Raw genomic sequence first — 22,845 nt, forward strand, 5'->3', positions numbered from 1 at the left:
TAAATTTACCATTTTCTTTTAACATTTATGTTGTGTTTCATGAATATCCTTTTGAAATTGTTTACATTAACCTCAAAGCTTTGGTTTCCTTTGAGTAAAACACGTATTCAGTCATCTTCTGGCGTAGGGTTGAGGATATATGCTAGAAGTTCCAAATGAAAGAAACAGAACTTAGCAAAGTTAAACAAGCACAATTGATTTTAAAGTGGCCACTGAGGTCAAGCTTTTCTGCGACTGACTAGAATGACCACTATGGCCAGTGGTGGTCACTACCACCCCTAACTAGAAACAGTCTGGTGACAAAATGTCATTCCAGTGTCTAAACAGATTGTACTTTGAACTTGGTAAATATTAATTTGTCTGTACCTGTTTGGAAGCATATCTCAGATTATGTGGCGTATTCCTTTTTACAAGTGCAAGATACTTTCACTACGATGATACGAAGGTGCATGTTGGATTTTTGATGGCAAACTACCATTCATTTGCAGAGGAGCTATTGCTCAAGAAGTTTCAGGTATTGTTGTAGATTATATGTGGCTTGCAGTATTTAGGCACTATGACGTATTGGTAAGCTTGTCCATAAGATAGTATGTAGATGTTATAGGCTAGTGGAGATGGTAGAAGGGTATGTAAGGAAAATGGTCCAACTGGTTTGCCTGTAGATACCATTTTTGGAAATATCACTAGACGATACCAATATATAACATCAGGAAAATTAGACTCCATTCTTGAAAATGAGAGAAATACTCCATTCTTGAAAATGAGAGAAATAATACTACATAAAAAGTATCAGTTAATTTTGCTTTTTTTTTTTAATCAAAGTTGCCATGTTCTAGAGAAAGAATGTGTGTATTCATATCATTCAGTAAACCCATTTATTTTCATATTTTGCAAGAGGTCTGAATTAAAGCTTAATGATTAACCATGTGGATATTTGGTATGCTGCTCTTACCTTACGGTTAACATTTTTGATGAACTTATCTAAACCAAATTCATGGATTTCTCATCTGTCAAAGTGCAATATTTACTAAGGTTTATTGTGTGTGTAGGTCATAATTGATAAAAGCAGCCACATGTTAGTAGTAAATGTAAAGGGGACTGTTTCAAAGTGTGCTGCTTCTCAAAATAAAGCTCCTTGTAGTTAGAAACAATTAGTATTATCATCCCTCCAATCATCATACCCTTAAATTCTTCAGGAAAACTTAGAAGGAGCATTGACAGCCCACCCCCTATTTTATGGAGAGCCTGATGCTTCTTAAACTTGTTTCATTTCATGTTATGTTCTCTGGTTGCTCTGTCACCACATCTCTTGAAGAACCTGTTCATTTTCCATATCATTGATTTGTTTTAGAAACTCAAGGTTGTGACCTGGTCACCCCTTCACTCTTCTCTCTTCCACTATGTGTAGATTTATAGCCTGTGGTCCTTCCCTGTAGTTTAGCTTCCTTAATTCTGATACCATCTGTGTATATGTATGTGTGTGTGATCTCTTGAGAATTGCTTGTATAAAATGAATGAACTTTGAACACTATTTTTATTTTCCTTTGGTTAGCACACCCTTCCGAGTCATGAGGAATATTTCTATTCTTCTCTATAGGTTGAACACCCTTCTGAATCACCTGGAAAATGCTGCAATATCCATGGCCTCACATTCATATGTTCATATATTTATTCTGGACACACTGATGCATTTTTGCTTGTCATGCCTCAGAGAGTATATGGATGTGGGATGGACATGTGCAATTAGACTTATGTAATGCCTATTGTAATGTACATGAACAAGATAAGTTTATACTCATGAGGGACCCTGGCCCAGATTATAACTAAATAGGAATATTATAGACAAAATCTTTCTTGTTTATTCTTTATTATAAATGTTACAGGACTCTGCCTGCATGTAATTACACTGAAAGTGAAAATTCACCTTCATCGAAGCTGTATCATTGTCTTGACAAAAGGGAGCTTAGTCTCAGTAAAGGACTTCTTTATTCAAAGGAGTCCATCATATCCTAGCTATTAGAAGTAGCACAGCTTAGTTGCTTTAGGGTGTCATGGAGTAACACCAGGACCCTTTCAAGGAAGGGGTCCTAGGGCAATCATAAATAAATAAATACTTTCCTATAAAACTTTCAAAAAATGCCTTTCTTGCAACACTAAGATGCTCTGTGTGATACTTAGGCAGTTCAACTGTAGGAGTTGAGTTCTCACATTTGTCAACATAACTTGTCATTTAAAACCATTTGGAGATGACATGAAGTCAGACTCATTTGCAACATTATTCATGCCTATACCTTCACAGGATGTAGATACCCAAAGATTTGCTGTCGGAAGGGATATTATTTATAGGTGTGGTGGTGAGGACACTACTCATTGGTGTGTTGGTGGAGAGAAGTACCCAATGGTATGGTGGTGGAATGCACTAACCGGTAGAGTGATGGTGGGAACACTAACTAATGGTATGATGGTAAAGGCACTGTCCGTTGATGTGGTAGTGAGGACATCATCCTTGGGTAGTGAGGACATCATCCATAGGTATGGTAGGGGGAGGAACACGTTAGTTGTGGTGGAGGGGACAAAACCCATAAGGCATCATGAGGGCATCATCCACAGGTGTGGTGGTGGGAGGAACACCTTAGTTGTGGTGGAGGGGACAAACCCATAAGGCATCATGAGGGCATCATCCACAGGTCTGGTGGTGGGAGGAACACCTTAGTTGTGGTGGAGGGGACAAAACCCATAGGGCATCATGAAGGCATCATCCACAGGTGTGGTGGTGGTGGCATCACACCTAAATTGTAGTGAAGGGTGCATCATCCACTGGTGTAGTAATGGGGATATCATCCATATGTGTGGTGGTGGGGACATCATCCACAGGTGTGGTGGTAGTGGGGACATCATCCTCAGGTGTGGTGGTAGTGGGGACATCATCCACAGGTGTGGCAGTAGTGGGGACATCATCCACAGGTGTGGTGGTAGTGGGGCCATCATCCTCAGGTGTGGTGGTAGTGGGGACATCATCCACAGGTGTGGCAGTAGTGGGGACATCATCCACAGGTGTGGTGGTAGTGGGGACATCTTCCACAGGCGTAGTGTTAGGGACAATATTCAGGGGTGTGGCAGTTGGGATATCATCCATAGGTATGGAGGTGGGCACATTAACCATAGGTGTTAATGTGGAATTCTCATCCATTGATATGGTGGTGGGTTCATCATCCAAAGGTATGATGTTGGGAACATCATCTGTAGGTGTGGAGATAGGAACATCGTCCATAGATGTGACTGTAAGTGCATCATCCAAAGGTGTTGTGATTGGATCATCATCCATGGGTGTCGTGTTTGAGACATCATCTACAGGTGTGGTGGTAGGGACATCATCCACATGTTTGTTGGTGGAGAGATCATCCATAGGTGTGATGGGGACATCATTCACTGGTTTGTTGGTGAGGACATCATCCAAAGGTGTGGTGGTAGGGCCATCAACCACTGGTTTGGTGGTGGAGTCATCATGCACTGGTTTGGTGGTGGGGTCATCATCTATTGGTATGGTAGTTGGGTCAGTATCCACTGGTTTGATGATGGGGTCATCATCCTCTAGTTTGATGGAGGAGATGTCATCCTTAGGTGCGTTGGGGACATCATTCACTGATTTGGTGGTGAGGACATCATCTATGGGTGTATTTGTAGACGTGTCATCCATAGGTGTGGTGGTAGTAATACCATCAACTGGTTTTGTAGTGGGGTAATCATCCTCTGGTTTGGTGGTATAGTCATCATTCAGTGGTTTGGTGGTGGTTACATTATCCACTAATTTAGTTGTGGAGTCATCATCCATTGGTGTGATGGTGGGATCATCTTCCTTAGATATAGTGGTAGGGATATCATCCACTGGTTTGGTGGTAGGGACATCATATATAGGTGTGGCAGTGGGAATATCATCCACTGTTTTGCTGTTGGGGTCATCATCCACTGGTTTGGTGGAAGGAACATCATCCACTGGTTTGGTGGTGGAGACATCATCCATAAGTGTGTTGGGGACATCATTCATGGGTTTGGTGGTGAGAACATCGTCTATGGGTGTGGTTGCAGACACATCATCCATAGTTTTGGTTATGGAAACATCATCCACTTGTTTGATGATGGAGTCATTATCCACACGTTTGGTTATGGGAACATCATCCGCTGGTTTGATGGTGAGTTCATCATCATCTGGTTTGGTGGTGGGGTCATCATCTACAGGTTTGGTGGAGGGGTCATCATCTTCTGGTTTGGTGGTGGGGTCATCAACTACTGGTTTGTTGGTGGGGTCATCATCTACAGGTTTGGTGGTGGGGTCATCATCTACAGGTTTGGTTATGGGAACATCAACCATAGGCATGATGGGGTTGTTACCCACTGATTTGGTGGTGGGTTCATCATCAATATGTATGTTGGTGAAGACATTATCCATAAGTGGGATGTTGGTAGGGAAATTGTCTACAGGTGTAGTGGTGGAGACATCATCCATAGGTGGTATGTTGATAGGGAAATTGTCTATAGGTGTAGTGCTGAAGACATCATCCATGGGTGGTATGTTGGTAGGGAAATTATCTACAGGTGTAGTGGTGGAGACATCATCCATAGGTGGTATGTTGGTAGGGAAATTGTGTACAGGTGTAGTGGTGGAGACATCATCCATAGGTGTAGTGGTGGGAACATCATCAGTAGGTGTAGTGGTAGGATCATCATCCACAGGTGTGTTGGTAGGGACATCATCCATAGGTATAATGGGGGGGAAGTCTTCCTCATGTGTAGTGGGTAGGACATCATTCACAGGTGTAGTGATGGGAACATCATCCATAGGTGTGGTGGCTGGGACATCATCCATAGCTATAGTAATGACATCATCCAAGGGTGTTGTGGAGGGGACATCATTCGTAGGTGTGGTAGTTGAGACATTATCTGTAATTTTGGTGATGGTAACATCATCCAAAGGTGTGGTGGTGGGGACATCATCCATAAGTGTTTTGTTGGAGACATCATCCACTAAAGTGATGGTGAGTACATCATCCACAAATGTAGTAATGGGTATTTCATCCAAAGATATGTTGATGGGGACATCATCCATAGGTGTGTTGGTGAGGACATTATCCATGGATGTATTTATGGGGTCATCATTGTCAGTTGTGGTAGTAGGAACATCATCAGTAGGTATAGTGATGGGGACGTCATCCATATGTGTGGTGGTGGGGACATCATCCATAGATGTGATGGTGGGGTTGTCATCCTTAGGTGTAGTGGTTAAGACATTTTCCACAGGTTTGATGGTGGGCTCATCATTCACAGGTGTAGTGGTGGCATTATCATCCATAGGTGTGGTGGTGGGATCATCATCCACAGGTGTAGTGGTGGGGTTATCATTCATGGGTAAGGTGGTGGGGTTATCATCCATAGGTGTGATAGTGGAGTCATCACTCACAGGTGTGGTGGTGGGATCATCACGCATAGGTGTGGTGATGTGGTCATCAACCACAGGTGTGCTAGTGGGGTCATCATTCACAGGTGTGGTAATGGGGTCATCAGTCACATATGTGGTGGTGAGGGCATCATTCATAGGTATGGTGATGGGGACATCACGTACAGTTGTGGTGGTCGGAATGTCATCTACAGATATGACGATGGACACCTCATCAAGTGAACTAGTATGGACATCATCTATAGGTTTGATAGTGAGGTCTTCATCAACAGGTATATTAGTCATGTCATTTACAAGTGTCTTAGTTACGTCATCAGCAAGTGTGTTAGTGTTAATTTTGACAGACGTGTTTATCCTATCTTCAGATGTATTAGTCTTGTCATTGACAGATGTTTTTACCCTATCTATAGATGTGTTAGTCTTGTCAACAGTAGGTGCTTTAGTCATGTCATCAGCTCGTGTGTTTGTCTTGTCATTGATAGCTGTATTAGTCTTGTCATCATCTGATGCTGTAGTCATATCAAGAGGTGTTATGGTAATGTCATCAACAGGTATGTTAGTATTGTCATTAACAGGTGCTTTGGTCATGTCATTATTTAGTACTTTAGTCATGTCACCATAAGGTGTGTTAGTTGTGTCTTCAACTAGTGTGGTGTCATCATCAGCAGGTATGGTGACATCAACAACTGTAGTGGTATCATCAGCAGGTGTGGTGGCATAAACATTGGGTGTGATGGGAGCATCAACATCAGGGATGATGGTGGTGTGGTTATCAACAACAGTTGTAGGAGCATCAAAATTTGTAGTGATGGTGGTTTCAACAAAGGTTGTTGGTGCATGAAGAGTAGGTGTGGTGGTGGGGTTTTTAGCAGGTGTGATGTTGGGGGTATCAACAACAGATGTGGGGACATCAGAAGTAGGGGTGGTGGTGGGAGTATTAACAACAGAAGTGGGGGCATCAGCGGCAGGTTTACTTTTGCGGGTGTCAACAGCGGATGTAGGGGCATTAGCAGGAGGGGCCTTGGTGGGATTATTAAAAACAGTTGTGAGGGCATCAGCAGCAGGTGTGGTGGAGGGATGATAAATGATAGTTGTGGGGTCATCAGTAGCGGTTGTAGTGGTGGAGGTATCAGCAACAGTTATGAGGTTATCTGCAGCAGACGTGATGGGGGGATTATCAATGATAGTTGTGTGGTCGTCAGATGCAGGTGTGTTGGTAGGGGTGCCATCAACACTTGTGAATGCAACATGAGGTGTGGTGGTAGATACATCAGCAACAGGTGTGATAGCATCAGCAGCAGGTGTTGTAAGAGTAGTATCAGCAACAGCTGTGAGGGCATCAGCAGCATGTGTGGTTGTGGGAGTATCAACAGCATGCATGGTGATGGGGTTACCAACAGAATTTGTGTGGACATTGACAGCATTTTTGATGGTGGGGGCATCAGTAACAGGCGTAGTGGTGGGAGTATGAGCAATAGTTGTAGGAGCATCAGGGACAGGGTGTGGAATGGGATCAGTAACTACAGATGTGATGACAGGGACACCAATCATTGGCGGGGCAGAGATTCTGGGTCTGGTGACGGGGGCACCAACCAGTGGCAGAGGAGGGAGTTTAGGTCTTATGACAGGGGTGCCAACCAATGGTTGTGTAGGGGGTCTAGGTTTGGTGATTGAGGCACCAACCAGTGGCTGGGCAGGGAGCCTAAGTCTGGGGATGGGGACCTCAGGCAGTGGCCTGGCTGGGAGTCTAGGTCTTATGATAGGGGTGCCAACCAGTGACTGGGCAAGAAGTATGGGTCTTGATGTGGGGGCACCATCCATCGATTGGGTAGGGGGTCTAAGTCTGGTGATGGAGTTGCCAAGCAATGGCTGGGCAGGGTGTCTGGAAATGGTGATGGGGGCACCAACCAATGGCCGGGTAGGGAGCCTGAGTTTGGAGATGGAGGTCTCAGCTAATGGCTGGGAAGGATGTATGGGAGGGCCTTTGTGCTGGTGGGGCTTAGCATATTCCCTGAGGAAGGAGGTCAACTGGCCAGGACTCGTGAAGTATCTGCAAATTTTATGGAATATCAAAAAAATGCATATACCACAGGTATTAGGTAGCTAGCAGTAGTTGACAGTGAACCAAAGTTACACAGCCAATTATGTGACCAGGTCTGACTGTTTTTCTCCAAGGTTCAGCAACCATTAGAAAATATGCATAATTATTAACAAAGAGGTATTTTCTTCTTTCATGAAGAGTCTTAAGCAACAAGAGACTGCAGTTAAACCTTAATTTGGGTCTGTAGCCATGGTGGTCAGCTGTGTAGGTGACTAGGAGAACTCTGCCATCTGAGAATTGAGTAAGATAGGCACCCTGCTGGGTGCCAGCCCCGTAAGCGGTGTGCTGGCCAACTACCACCCGTCTGCCCCACTGGGTGCCAGCAGAAAGCTCCTCCATCACTGCTTGTCCGCTTTGCTGAGTGCTGGTGACATTCTTCCCCTCCACCTCCCTGTGCTCTTCCCTCTTGGTATGTCTCCACCTTGTGGGCCACGTGTCAAGCTGTACACCGTGTGCCTACCATAAAAGACCTCACTAGGATGCATATTTTCACACTGGGCTCGTCTACACCTTTACAATATTTTGGTTCCTCAAGGGTGAGGATTTTATGCCGACTAATTCAAGTTTATGAATGAACAGGGACAGTAAGGCTCTGGACCTACCATGGAGTTGATTAGACATCAGTTGCTCAGTTAACATTCATATTGAATAGGTAATGAACCTCACTTTGATAAAACACATACAGTACAGTGAATATCATTAATGACATCAAACAAGTGATCAGGTTTAAGCATCACTGTATTAATAATAGATTTTCCTTGAAACAACAGGACTGATTGATGAATAATAAACTAATTTTTGAATTGGTCAGGTCCTCATAACATATAATGGTTAGCAAATTTCATGATGGCTAATTTATGAAAGAAAAATTATGGCCAAACAAGAACACATGAGGCCATGCACATACTGAGGTTCTCTTTCAGTGAGAAATATTTTAAGAATATTATGAGCATCACTGTAGCTTTGTTGCACAAGGAGGATTACAAAGCTATAACCACCACTATAGTAGAAAATGTGCCTCTTTAAGCTATAATTAACACTTCATAAAAACAAAATATGTGAATTTTTTAACAAGTTTAGTTCCTCAAAAACTGACTGAAAAATATTCTAGTAACCTCAAAAGTTACTCATATACTTCACAAGTAACTCGGTGATATCCAGCTAGACCTCAGATTAACCCAGTTTACCTTAGAAGTAAGTAATTACTTCAAATGTGAGAATGGTGCAAAATCAGGCATGTCCAGGAAAGACGAGGCAGCCATCAGTATCAGTTGTAGCTTTTCTATCCCTTTAGTACAATTAATCATTGTACTGAAGGGGTTAATCACCTTTTTAAGGATGATCTGATACCACTAGATAATATTATGGTGATTAAAGAGAGGCCACTTATCTAAGATAGATTTTATATATCTGATTAACTTTGCTAAATAGATACTTACTGTATGCCCTTGTTGTTGGTAAGGCATCGTCAGCCTCTGCATTTTCCGTACTGGAATCATGTGTCCTTTATCTTTTCTGGTTAAATCCCGGGGCCTACTACTTCCCATTATCTGCAGAGGGTTGATTCTGGAAGTGCCATGGTGGTGATTCCTTGGAAGACGTGTTACCTGCAGGTGTCGTGCTTGCCGGAACAACAAAACCCCATTGTCATTGGGCACAGCCCATGGTTCCTCTTCTGTGCTACTTGATGTCTCAGGCAAATCAAATGAGTTGTGAAAATTGTGTTGTGTTTTATTTACAGATGTATTTGTTATATGCATAGGAACATTAAGTATATTTTTTAAGGTATCAGACTTGCCTGTATGTAATGTATGTGAAGTGTTGTCATGGTAGTACTTGAGAAGTACTGGAGGTTGAAAGCTTGAGTTGGACATATGAAGTGCCTTAGCATCCTCAGCAGTAGTCCTTTGATGTTCCAGTTTATCATACACACCTACACCTTCACTCTTACTCCATAACATGTTGGGTACCTCAGAGACTTCAAGTTCCTGTGTTGTGTGAATTTTTCTTGTGTTTTGTGGATGGTGGTTATCCACCGTATTATTATACTGAAGAAAATGTTTAGATATGCTTGGTCTTTTAAAGCTGATATCATCATTTTGTTTAGAAGCAGAAGGTTTATTATCAGACATATGATAGGATGTCAGGTACCACCAGGCAGTACATTTTCCTAGACTGCCACACAAACACATATGGAATACCTGAAAAAAGTAACAGTTTTATTGCTAGTTTATGTAGATATCTGACTGTAGAGCAGCTTTCCTCTATACCTGTAAACTAATGTCATGATTTTATACTCTAACACATGGTGTATTATGACTGTACTTTGGTAAGCAAGGCCCATGGCTGATGACCAGGGCCATGACTGATGGTAGGAGGGCTGGTGATAAGGTCTTTGACTAATATTAGAGAAGGTTCCATGATTGATGACCAGAAATTTGTGTCCTAAGATCACTGTGCTTTGCACTGCAACATTGAAGATTTCTACTCCAGCATCAAATGTCTATAAACTTGAAGCAGAGTGATATTTTAGCAGTAACAAAAATCTGGAAGCGTACCAGAAATAATCATATATTAGCAGAATGAGCTAGTTAAGTTTTCACAAAGTTTTCAATATGGGAGGATTACCTAAGGCGAGTAGCAAAATTGTGTTTTTCGTGAGTTGCTGTAAATGTAACTCGGTTACATAAAATTGATGACATACACGAGTTGTTTTGCATCATATTTACAAATAAGACAAGCAGAACAATTGCTGGGGTATCATGCAGATCCCTGAATCAATGCAAAGGAAATGTTAGATCCTAATAGGAAGAAATAGTCTTGTTAGAAATGAAGAAGCAATAATTGAAGGGATTTTAACAACCATATCATTAACTGGGATTGCAGAATATGTGACCATGAAACACACTACTCCGTTTAATAAATTACCTTTTAAATAGAATTATCTATGACCCAATGTATTCAAATTAACAATATTATGGATTCTGTCTTCTCTACAGAGAGATATCTAGTTAGTTTTCTGAAGTCTTAGTATTTTCATGTTCATTATAAATTTTGGCATAGATTTGAAAGAAATGGTTAGGGCACATGGAGAGAATGAGTGAGGAAAGATTGACCAAGAGGATATATGTGTCGGAGGTGGAGGGAACGAGGATAAGTGGGAGACCCAATTGGAGGTGGAAAGATGGAGTGAAAAAGATTTTGAGTGATCGGGGCCTGAACATGCAGGAGGGTGAAAGGCAGGCAAGGAATAGAGTGAACTGGATTGATGTGGTATACCGGTGTTGACGTGCTGTCAGTGGATTGAATCAGGGCATGTGAAGCGTCTGGGGTAAACCATGGAAAGTTGTGTGGGGCCTGGATGTGGAAAGGGAGCTGTGGTTTCGGGCATTATTGCGTGACAGCTGGAGACTGAGTGTGAACGAATGGGGCCTTTGTTGTCTTTTCCTAGTGCTACCTCGCACACATGAGGGGGGAGGGGGATGGTATTCCATGCGTGGCGAGGTGGTGATGGGAATGAATAGGGGCAGGCAGTGTGGGCGTGTGTGTGTGTGTGTACATTGTGTATGGGGGTGGGTTGTGCCATTTCTTTCGTTTGTTTCCTTGCGCTACGTTGCAAATGCGGGAGACCGGCAAAAAAATAATAATAATATTGAAAGAAAACAAGATGACAATCCCAAGTTTTTATTATGTAACTTTAATAAAATGCATTGAAATATCAGTATTTTTTCCCTTTATAGAGGCTGCCATGGCGTGGGCAAATGCGTGTTTCAATCATGGGCGTCTTGAATGAAAGGTAAGATGAGAAAAAAGTATCAGGGCTCAAATTTAGCTTCATAATTGTTTTAGAAACGATCTTAAAAGTGGAAAGGTTATAATAGAAGGAAAAGACAGTAACAGAATTTCATAGCTTCACTGTACAAGGAAAGGAGACACAGGTCAGTCCTCATGAGACCAGACTGCACACAAAAACTGTGGGAAGCAGCTGTCAGGTGCATGCCGCAGGTCCAGGTCTTAGAATCAGGGACACACACAGGCAACTCACAATAGCAGTGGCCAAAATAATACCTGTAGAATTTAAAGGGAAGGAACATATGTCATGGAAAGTGATGGCTGATGAAAGGTGTTAGTAAAGTCTACAAAAAAAAAATTCAAAATTACTTTTTAGAATAAGGCTTTTATGCATATGGTTTTTCTTGTAGAACAAATCCTAATACTCGTTTTTGATGGGAATATTGTACGTATAACAGAATGGAACCATTTTAGAAGTTAGAGTACATGATTTGTTGTATCAGTCACCCCATGGTACTGAGAGTGTAGGGATGTGACTTTTGCTCGCTGTCCATGTGTGAAGTAAAATTTTCACCATTTCTATTTTGGGTGATATTTTCCCCTACCAGTAAATAACCATGGGATGTAAAAAGTTGTTCCTGGAAGAAAAGGCTCAAATCCCTGTTTGGAAGCAAGAAAATAAGTCTACAAATGTCATTTCAAGAGGTACTGCCCAGGTAAAATTCATCACTCAATTTTTTCTTTGTCTAACATCATCCCTTTCTAGAAAGCTGGGTCTGGGTCAAACATTAACAGTGACTCATTCTGCTTTTTATTTGTCTCTTTTTCTCATGCTTTTTCATTTTTACCATTATATAGATACTATGGACATCACAGTGTCAAGATATGTGCTCGCTCGCCATTTCCAGTGTTAGCGAAGTGGTCCCAGTAGCAGCTTTCTATTAACAACCAGGTCCCTTGGACCTTTCTATGGTTTCCCTTGGCTACTTCATATGTCTTGGTTCAGTCCACTGACAACATGACATTCCTTGTAAATACCAAATCACTCCATTTCACTCTGTTCCATGTTGCCTTTCACCCCTGTATGCTTAGTCCCCAAGTACTCAATATCAAGTTATTCATTCTATCTTTCCATCTCCAATTTGATATCCCATCCACTTCTGACTAGTAGATCCTCAATCAACATATTATCATTCACCCATGTCAAAAAAAATTTCAGCATGCATAAATAATGATAATATATAATGTTTGGTAATTGTGTATGAGTGCAGCACAGGGCTGTTTAGCTTCTCTATAAATCCAGGGCTTTAATTTTTCCTCAGACTAGAATTTATTCATCATTATGAGTGCCTGTTGTGCATCATGCTGCATATGCAGTGTATATAAAGATCACATAAAATGTCTGAGACAAGTAATCAAGATTTGTGATGCCATGCTGCCTCGCATTCTTTTAAATATGGATGTTTAATTTTTTTTTCATGCCCTTTACAATTCATTGATCAAGAAATCTTGGAGCAAGAGCACAGCTACACCTGAGAAGGTTATGCCACCCTGCTTGCATCACCTACAATCGTTTTAGTCTCTCTCTCTCTCTCTCTCTCTCTCTCTCTCTCTCTCTCTCTCTCTCTCTCTCTCTCTCTCTCTCTCTCTCGTGCCTGGGCCAGAATGGCGTTTTTCAGTCAACGTTCGGCATGGTTAGGTTCTGATCACTTAAATTAATACCTCGCTCTTGGCAGAGTGTGATGGAAGACTAACGTTGATGAAACCATTGATAATTGGAGTTCCAGGGTATTGTTTATTCCCTAATAACATATATATATATGTGTGTGTGTGTGTGTGTGTGGTGATTCTGGTTCATGATTAGCACTGAGTTTACATCTAGTTCAATATTCAGTTATACCTAGTTCAATATGGACCTACATCAGTGACCATAATCCAGTTGTGACTGTAATGAACATTTATAGAGCATCTTGAGCTCGTCATCTGTTTCAGATCAAACTCCTGTTATCCCGATTAAAGTTATATTGCTTTTTCGCCATATTAGAATATAAAATGTCACGGGGCCCGTCCCTCGTGTGGGTATCGGTGCGGTGCAGGGAAGCAAAACCAACCATTACTCTCCCATGGAGATCCGCGACAAAGAATGCAAATTTCCTAGAGTTTCCCTCATTTTCCCGGAAGGTCATATAATGACGTATTAACTTCTCCGTGGGAACAGGTAAGTGACGAGAAACTGTGCCTCAGTGGTCCATATTCTGACTGGTTAGGAATCACCTGTCCAGAGCAGTTAAGGGTCTTAACGACGGATGTGTGAGTTAGGTCATTAGAAAGAATAATCAGTTGTTACAGAGCGTAATAAGAGGGATTAATATATGCTAAGTTTCACACATTACATCCCATCGTTTTATTGAACATTTGCTGTGTTGAATCAAATCCATTTCTGCTGTAGCTCAATGTTATTTGTATTTTGTTCATAAATTTCTAGAACTTTGATCATGCAGGACATATGTATTACAGGTAAGTCATTTTTCTTAGATTTGAGGAGGTTTATTTAAAAAGAAATTCTTGTGTTAGTCGTTAAATGATTCGGCTGATGATTTTATAACAACGACAACTAAATGGGTGGAAATGGAAGCCCAAACAATATTATCCTTGGCCATTTTCGCATGTTTGTCCTGCTGGTTTTTTTCATAACCTTAAATTTCACAGTAATTTTTGTGCCACAACATTAACCAATTTTAGAGCGTGTTTGTTTATCTGCTGGGGGTAAGACAGGTATATAAGTAGGGTTGTATATGGAATGGGGGGGGGGAGGATGTGAAAAATCCCCCCTCCCTCCTTTGAGTTGATTAATTTGACATATTCTTAGTTATTCTAGCCCTTGTAAATTCTTCAAAAGGAAATCTAAATGTATATCTATGTAAACTCATGCTTCAGTGATTTACACAAGTGACCCATGAAACATCCGTGTCCATTTACCCACTTTCCCACAACAATAACATAAGTTTATAATGAAATGTCCTTTCCCAGCAGAAGCATATTAATTTTTATTGTCAAGCAAAACCTCCTTGATCATTGCTGTCAGTCGTTATATACAAATATATATTTTCATTGAAAAATAATCACCATAGTATATCTAGTTTTATCCATCTGCTGCATTTCGTTATGTTACAATGTGACCAACAATTGTTATTGAATTTAACATCCAAATAACTCGAATGCCGCTACGTTCACTAAGACGCAATGTTTCCTGACATAATATAATAGTCTTGTTTCGAATTTTTCATCATTGCCCTCAATCATAATCCACTACCTCTCAAAAGTTCATAATTTCTCTAAAACTCTTGACTAAATCCTGAGTACGTGCTTATATGCCTCCAGACACAGCACCCAGCCCACAATCATGGAGGAATGTTACTGATATTACCCGCTGAGGAATCGGGAGGGTTAGTGACTGCTGCACTTGAGCGATTATTAAATGTCACTCCATTGGCCCAGATAGCTATCTTTTGTTTTTGCTTCATCCACACATGGTTTTTATCTGTTTTTCAGTACATAAACATAAAATCACAAGCAACACGTGATCACACGATCTTCGTATGTATATGCGGTGGCACTACGCGCTAACTGTGCCTTTTGGCAAAAGTTCGTCGTAAGTACTCGTAAATACCATTTAGACGCTGTGACAGACTAGCCCCAGCACAACCCCCATTCACTGGACATGATAACCGAACATACCATCCATCCACTGGACTTGGTAGCCTAGCCTACCTAATACACCAGCCACAACTCGGACAACTTGAGAACGTAGCTCTAAACTTACCATCCACCTACTGGACAACTTTATAGTCTATGCCTAGCCGTAACATAACCACCACCACCTGAACAGCCACTTAGACATGATAGCCCAGTTCCAACATATCACTTCACTTACTGTACAACATAACAGCTTAGCCCCAAATACCTCCACCACAGGAATAACATTTCCGAAGCCTCCACTCACCTACCACTTGGACATTAGCATCACGAAGTTCCTGTATGTTTTCGTCTTAGTAAAGAAATTAGTTGTTCAACAGATGGTTCGTTAAACCCTTCGTTAACAGGTGGATGTGTCTATTAGTAAAGTACCTAGGCCTACCCCTAAACCACCTTCAGGTAAACACACACGGCTGGTATCCATTTTTGACATCATAGGATAAATTTGGTTTGAATCCTAATTACTTTCATTTTGTAATCAGCTAATTGTCTCTAAGGAAGTGGCTATAGAAAGGTAATACGTAAGCTTAGAAATGTCGACATTCGCCAGTATATATACAATGTATACATATTTTCAATGAAGTAACCCGGTTTACGTATATGCTGGTGTCAGCAAGTTTTTACGTGTTCAAGTATCATATTTTATAAAATCATTGGTGTTGGTGATAATTGTCTGCACGTCCAACATGTCCTTTGCTGAGCATGACTGATGGAAGAATTATGTTATTTCCAGCAGAGGCAGTGACCATGATTTTCAAAGGTCAGCATAAAGGTAACCACAGTTTACATTAATTTTTACGTTTATAGATCTAACGATACTCAGTTTCATGCTCAGTATTGTATCACGAAGATTTATGTAAATGATGGACTAAAGTTTTCCGTTTATCTGCTGAAGGGAGGAATTATCAAGACTCGTCAAAACCACATAGACCTAACACGGAGTAGGCTCAGTCAGTCAGTTCCCAGGCCAGAGCAATTTATTCCGTTCCACACAATTAGTTCACATAATGCGAGGCCTCTCGGTCAGTCTGGGATCTCCCTTGATGTACTATGCTCTCTTCCACCCCCAGACGTAATCACTTCAATAAGCTTTATGAACTTGTGAAGTAGACAACAGCCGCCCAAGGAAGTGCAACCATCCAGACTTCGCAGAGTTGAAGTGTAGCCAAACGATTATCTTCCACCCTTCGTGTCAGGACTACTAGTTTTGCGTATGTTGCTTTACAGCTAAGTAGCTTACTTTTGGTGCGGGATAAGTAAGACTAAGTAATCCCGACATGGAGGGTGTAAAAGGGGCAAAAGAGACAAAATGAGGAAGGGAAAGGTACGAAGTTTGGTTATAAAAGACCCACAAAGACAGGATGTCTGCGATGCGAGATGAATTGGAAAGTATGCAAACTAGTCTGGCAGCTTGGTATAAGCTGCCACACAAGTTTATATACTTCCCACAACATTCAAGTGCATCGCAGACATCGTGTCTTGATGTGTCTTTTATTTTCAAACTTCGCTCCTTTTTCCCTATTTCATTTTGTCCTTTTTTTCAGAGGTAATATTTGTATTCGGAAAAGCCCTGAGACCACTGTTTTTGTTTTGATCTTGTGTTGTTTTGGCTTTTGTTTGGCCTTAAGAGGCCTGACCTTGTTGAGGACTTTGTTCATGATTGGAGCCTTTGTGGTGAAAACAATTCACGCTGACTGACCCCCATGTTTATTTAACTTCGTGAACGACGCAGGTGCCGCCAGTCCTGGCTGGCCTGACCAAACCTGTTATGACACCCGACTTCCATGCATGTCGTGTTGTTGTTGCACGAGGGTAGTGAAGGGTTCCATGGCCGGCCCCTGCCAGCTGTACACATGACGGATGGGTCCTCTGGCCTGCTATATGTGGCAGGGAGGAATTATGAACCAGCTTGGAGGCTAACAGTGTCGTTGTATGTGGAGCAGGTGACCTCCTGCCTCAGCCGTACCTCACAATTTCCCGGGATTCGCCCTTGACTCCTACCTTGAATTTCCGGTGATTTCCAAATTCACAGGTGACGACACATCATGGGCCAATGGCCGACCCAGTAGTCTTAACAGAGAGGAAGTGAAAAAAATGAAAGTGTCATTTTATAAGGCCCTCAAATCATAATTAAATTATATATATATATATATATATATATATATATATATATATATATATATATATATATTTATATATATTTTTTAATTTTCCAAAAGAAGTAACAGAGAAGGGGGCCAGGTGAGGGTATTCCCTCAAAGGCCCAGTCCTCTGTTCTTAACGATACCTCGCTATCGCGGGAAATGGCGAATAGTATGAAAAAAAATATATATATATATATATATATATATATATATATATATATATATATATATATATATAATTTATTCCCCGATACAAAAAGTGGTGGGCGAACATCATAGAAGACCGCCATACCAGACTCGCTCCGAGTCGTTCACAAAGCCTTCTCCGAAACCTTCAAACTCTACAGTGGAGTTCCCCAAGTGCAGTTCTTTCTCCAACTACCTTCACTCGTTTCCTACAAGACTTTTCATTGCTTCCACCAAACTCTGATATGCAGTTAACCCGACACCTGGCCGATAACGTACTTGCCAAGGGTCACCCGCTCCACCAGGTCCAGTCTGGCCATCATCAACCTGACAGGGTCAAAGGTCACCATATCCAGCCCATCTTGGTCACCTACCAGCCACAGGGGAGACGAGGCGCTTAGCATGGGAAGTCCTGAGATCCCGCGTGGCCACATCCTGTACGAGGTTGTCACAGTCGACAGCCTCACCTCGGGTTGTTCACCTCCAGAGGGATGCAGCGTCTCCCGAACCGTGGCAGCTCTTGCTCAGGTTTTTCTCAGCGTCCTCATATCCTGCCATCATCCCATAGTAATTATACATCAAGGAAAGCTCGAATCTCCTCGCGAGTGAAAATGAATCTTGCTCATCACTGAAAGAATAATGAAAGTTCCACGTAACGTGTTCAGTGTATATTTTATTCTGATTATCTCCGTAGACAGATTGTCTGGGTAGACTGGTGTGTCATACATCACTTGACCTCGCCCACACTCCCACAGTTTTCCTGAATAGCTAAAGTTTCCCGTTTGTATATGTCCGTGTGATAAAATACATATTTCGAAAGTTAAGGATAATTGTTTCTAGATGGGGAGGGAGGTTTACACACGCTCGAACGTTCTTTCTATATAACTATCATGCATTGTTTACGCGGCACAATTCTAAATAATCACTATGTTTATCTTTGTTTTAATGTCTTTTGTGTTTTCAGCGAACACTGCTTGCTTCACATGTCCATACTTTGTTGATATGGAGATCTATTTCATGTACTGTAGGCGGCACGAGAGCCATCTTCACCAATGACCTACCCTTCCATAATCCAGCAATTTTTCCGGTCGAATATTATAGATGTCTGTATATAAATCTGTTGTTGCATGTTCCTGGTGGCCATATTGGTGCTCACCAGAACATGGTCTTCCTCCCTCATGACCTGGTGTGATGTTCTACAGACGGGTTGAACATTAAGTCCGCTTCTTGTTTCCTATCGCATTCCCTTTTCTGTGTATTCCCTGAGCACATATACTGAAATAATTAGTCTCTTCCCTGTGTGGTGTTACCGGACTCCGCCTTGCCTATGGTTGCGCCGGTAAGGTTGCATCATCGTCAGTAGAAGAAAACGAGATCAGACTTGTTGAAATTCTTCCCCCGCAAGGGGAATCCACCCTTTCCATGCTACTAATTGTACATTGGAAACCCCATCAAAGAAAATCAGAATTGAAAAAGAAATTGTATGCAAAGCCTTGTGTGGATCCTGTCCTGCCGTATGATGTAGATTCTTGCTTGGGTCTATCACACCAGTCTTGGCAGTTGTGAGAATTCTTTAAGATCAATTAACTTAAGAAGTTTAAGATTTAATTCTACAAGCTCTGGTTCATCAGTACCAATAACGACACTATCCGAATGCTTCTGCCTTCTTGATCCTTTAAAGTCAACTTTGATTAAGTTGTAGGTTAGTGTCAGGTGATCGCTAATTTGCTGGATATAATTCTTATATACAATGTTTATTACTCATAAGAGGCTTGCGTTTCTCCACCTTTCGAGCGTTTTCTAACCGTTGTTCCCGCCCACACTTTTACTGTAGTTTGTATTTACCTTTCTTAAGATATCATTGTATCCTGTCGATCAAATCTTTCTCTGAAAGCGGACTCTTCATCTTATATTCCTGTCACTCTCCTTCCAACCTACCCTTCCACTGTAGAGTTCACAAAGTGTGATCGAACACCATTCACCTCCGGGTCAGTCGGCATCGGTCCTGTTCTAAAAGAAATTTTCAGTTCGTCAATGTACCCTTCCTTATGTCTTCTATTAATTAAATTCCTCCTTTTTTTCTGAGACACTATTTCACTCAAAATATTTACCACTAAGTGACAACACTTTCTCCTGGTGAAGACGCATCAGTCAGTTATTAGGGCTGACGCCTGTCTCCACCTAGCCTGTGTAGTCTAGGTGTGTTCGGTATCAACCTCTCTCCACAAGTATTCTCATACATTTTCTGAGGTCTTCTGCGTCACCCTTAGGGATCTTAATGCAAGTCTTTACGGATATATGTGTATGTATGTGTAATCATTTGTGCTGTACGATCCCGGGGAGGCAGTTCTGTTCCACCCTACGTTGTCTCTGGTTTATGTTGCACTCACCAGGGACTCACATTCGTTATATTCTGGAAGATGTACCACGGGCACCAGCCTAACAGGTATACCATGTATAATGTTTGCCACCATTGCCCCACCAAGATCACCATTTATGGCTTAACGCCCAAGTTCCCTCCCTCAGGCTGACGGGATCTGGCCAGTTCAGCTGACGACTTGGTTTTTGTTTTTTATCCAACTACTTGACAGCCACACCAGCACCAGGCGAGAGCAACAAAGCCACATGGGGCGGGCCAACTCACCAGCATCCAGCGAAAACCTTCCATGACGGGCGCTGCGGGACGACTAGTGTTTACCTTCCGTGTCATCAGCCAGGCCGTCCGTGGCCTCGCCGTGATAGAGGCCACTGCCATGCTCCTCAGCATGCAGGTTCTGCTGCGTGATAATGTGTTTTCACCCTGGATAAATTAGAGCGACGAGGAAATTTCACCCGGACAGAATGTGAGTAATTAGATGACATTGAGTCGATCGTCTCTGTACGTCAGGTTGGCCAAGGTAGTCCATATGCAGGAAAAAAAACCTCAGGGTGGACAAAAATTTAAGCTACAACTGATACCTAACACTGGGGTTTGGTTGTTTACCCGTTTCCCATGCACTCAGAATGAAATAGTCAGAAACTGACTCTGAATTTCCCATACCAAACCAAGTCACTTGCAGTCGATTGGCCATACCTCGACGTTGAATCTACACTTGATTTTGACATTCCATCCACCCGTGGCCTAGTGGGCAGATGGTCAGCCGGAGAAGCCTTCCTCCACCCATTATATAGTTGATTTTTTCCTGCTTTCCTCCTGATTTGATGTACAATGTACATGTACATAAACAAGACTTTCAATAACTCTTCATGTGTTGAAAGTGAAAAGGTCATAACATCACAGGATGTTGGAATAGTGCGATGACAGTGATGGATATATTATTTCCATCTATAGTAGCTGACTATTTACTTATAATGGTTTGCACGTAGATGCAATATTCTATTGTAATTAATGATGTACAGTGTCTAGTAGTTTTATGACATTTAAACGATGTAGTAAAACTAAACATTACGTTTATCTGTAGGTTTCCAAGAGATTGTTTTTAGAGATATCTTCATCAGTGACTATTATCATACGGCAACGTCACTGACCTGCAGATATTCAGCAAATAAAACACCGGCGATAGCGACTGATTTTCCTTGACTACCAGTGTCTTATCTGCATGCTTGGCGGCACTCCATCCCTACATCGTCTGACACTTGTGAAATGGTTTTTATCACTTCTTTAACTACTCTCGCCAACAATGGGCACTATATTTCCTGGATCCCCTGACCATTATTGACCTTCCATTACTAGGCAAACATTTCCCGTTTTATTTCAAAGGGATAAAGCCCATAGGTCCGTTTTTGATGTTCATCGCTGTGGAACAGGAAGAACCCTGGTGTGAGAACACCTCCTAAGGTAATAATCCTTCCTGCAACCAGAACATTGACAATAGGAATCTGGTCCTGTGACCCAGACAATGCAGTTATTATGATACGCTAACCTCGCACAGCGCCAAGGGCGGCGTTGAGGCCTTGACCATCCTCCCCGGCCGTAAGCCTTTAGCAACTCTCCAGCTACCAAATTAACTGACGAATCCCAGATTCTTCATTCTTTCTATTCACGGTAGCGGGTCAAGGGATAGAGTGTCTCAAAGATGGCTTCGCTAATGGTGGTGAGGTGGTTTTCCCAGAGCACAGAGCTGTCCTTCCCCTGCGGCACTACGGGGGAGTTGGGGGTTGATGGTGTGGCGTTCCTAGGGAGGGGGAGTGGGAGATGTAACGTCCGTCCCGGCCAGCGGCCTCCTCTCCCCAACTCCCCCCCAATTCACTTCTTCCTTGACACAGTAACATCCTAGTCCCACCACCTGCTGCTCCACACGAGAAGCATAGGCTAAGCTCCCTGATGAGCCGTGACCGGATATCATGGTAAGCCATGACCGGGCGTGCACAGGAATGATAACCAGGCGTTGACATTTTTTTTTTGCCCCCCAGTTGTGTCGTAGGAAGGTGGTAGTGGTGCGCCTTGCAAGCCTTGGTCCTACCCACACCATTTATAGTGGGTCTCCTCCACTGCTGGCGGTTCTCCCTGCTCCTACTGAGCCATCTCACACCTCTTCCTCAGTGACCTCCTGCACCTACTTCTGGTCCATGTCGCCCGCAGAGGTCTACTGCACCTCCTGCTGGTCCAGTGGTCTACTGAAGCTCCTACTGGCCCCCCTCATTCCAGTGGTGTGTTGCACCTTTTGCTGGTCCACCTTACCCCAGTGGTCTGTTGCGTCTGCTGAACCTCCGGCTGATCCACCTCACCCCAGTGTTATCCTGAACCTCCTGCTGGTGAACCGTCTCTTCCCATGTGGTCTAATTTACCTCCTGCTGGTCCACTGTACCTCAGTGGAAGATGCTTTGTTGTTGTATACAGCATAACTGGCGGTTCGTGACTATGGGTGTGTCTCCGCCGTGTTCTCCTTCTGCTTTCCTCCTGTTGCAGCTCCGGCCTGGGGTGAGAGACGACCCTTGAACACGACGGTGCGACCCTTGAGCATGATGGCTGGGGCCAAGGGTCGTACCGTCGTGCTCAAGTGGTTGAGATAATCCAGAGTTTATGTGTGGCGGGCGGAATAGCTCTACCCTGCTGCCCCTTACCACGACCAGCCAACGTTATCAGTAGACGACGGTAGATAATGCCACAGTAGATGGTGAAGGATAGGCTGTAGGCTTCCTGTTTTACGCCATCCGTCCGCGATCTCTAAATAGCATATCAACTTGTACCTCATTTTCCCCCTCTTATTTTCTTTGCTATTTATAGATTATAAAACCCTGTGAACACGACAGCACGACCTTTGAGCACGACGGTACGACCCTTGGGTATATTGACGTGGACTGTGCTCAGATCAAAAGTGAGGTTATTATACCAGAGTTATGCCAAAAAAAGCGAGGTATATTCTCGAAAGTAGACTAGGTTAAGATTCATGGATATATATACAATGTGAGTC

General features: G+C 42.5%; 2 protein-coding genes across 4 annotated transcripts in view; one reads left to right on the forward strand and one right to left on the reverse strand.

Annotated features, from left to right (window-relative positions):
• The window catches only part of LOC139759152 (uncharacterized), a 44,447-nt gene extending 32,534 nt beyond the window's left edge, over window positions 1–11,913 (forward strand). Inside the window, exon 9 of one of the 3 annotated variants that reach the window (XR_011715000.1) lies at window positions 11,294–11,913. Coding sequence is in view for 2 of the 3 variants with exons in the window: in XM_071681180.1 (XP_071537281.1) it covers window positions 11,294–11,353 (60 nt within the window). In the remaining variant the exon portion in view is untranslated. The remainder of the gene's footprint in view (window positions 1–11,293) is intronic. The other 2 variants (XM_071681180.1, XM_071681177.1) reach the window with 2 other exon arrangements.
• On the reverse strand, window positions 1,855–8,138 carry LOC139759151 (uncharacterized). Its single transcript, XM_071681176.1, has 2 exons — window positions 7,723–8,138; window positions 1,855–7,502 (listed from the first exon to the last, which is right to left on the reverse strand). The coding sequence occupies exons 1-2, from the start codon at window positions 7,890–7,892 to the stop codon at window positions 2,789–2,791; spliced, it is 4,884 nt and encodes a 1,627-aa protein (XP_071537277.1). The 5' UTR covers window positions 7,893–8,138; the 3' UTR covers window positions 1,855–2,788.
• Window positions 11,914–22,845: the final 10,932 nt, after the last annotated feature.

Source organism: Panulirus ornatus, chromosome 32 (assembly GCF_036320965.1).
Source record: "Panulirus ornatus isolate Po-2019 chromosome 32, ASM3632096v1, whole genome shotgun sequence".
Taxonomy (NCBI): Eukaryota; Metazoa; Arthropoda; class Malacostraca; order Decapoda; family Palinuridae; genus Panulirus; species Panulirus ornatus.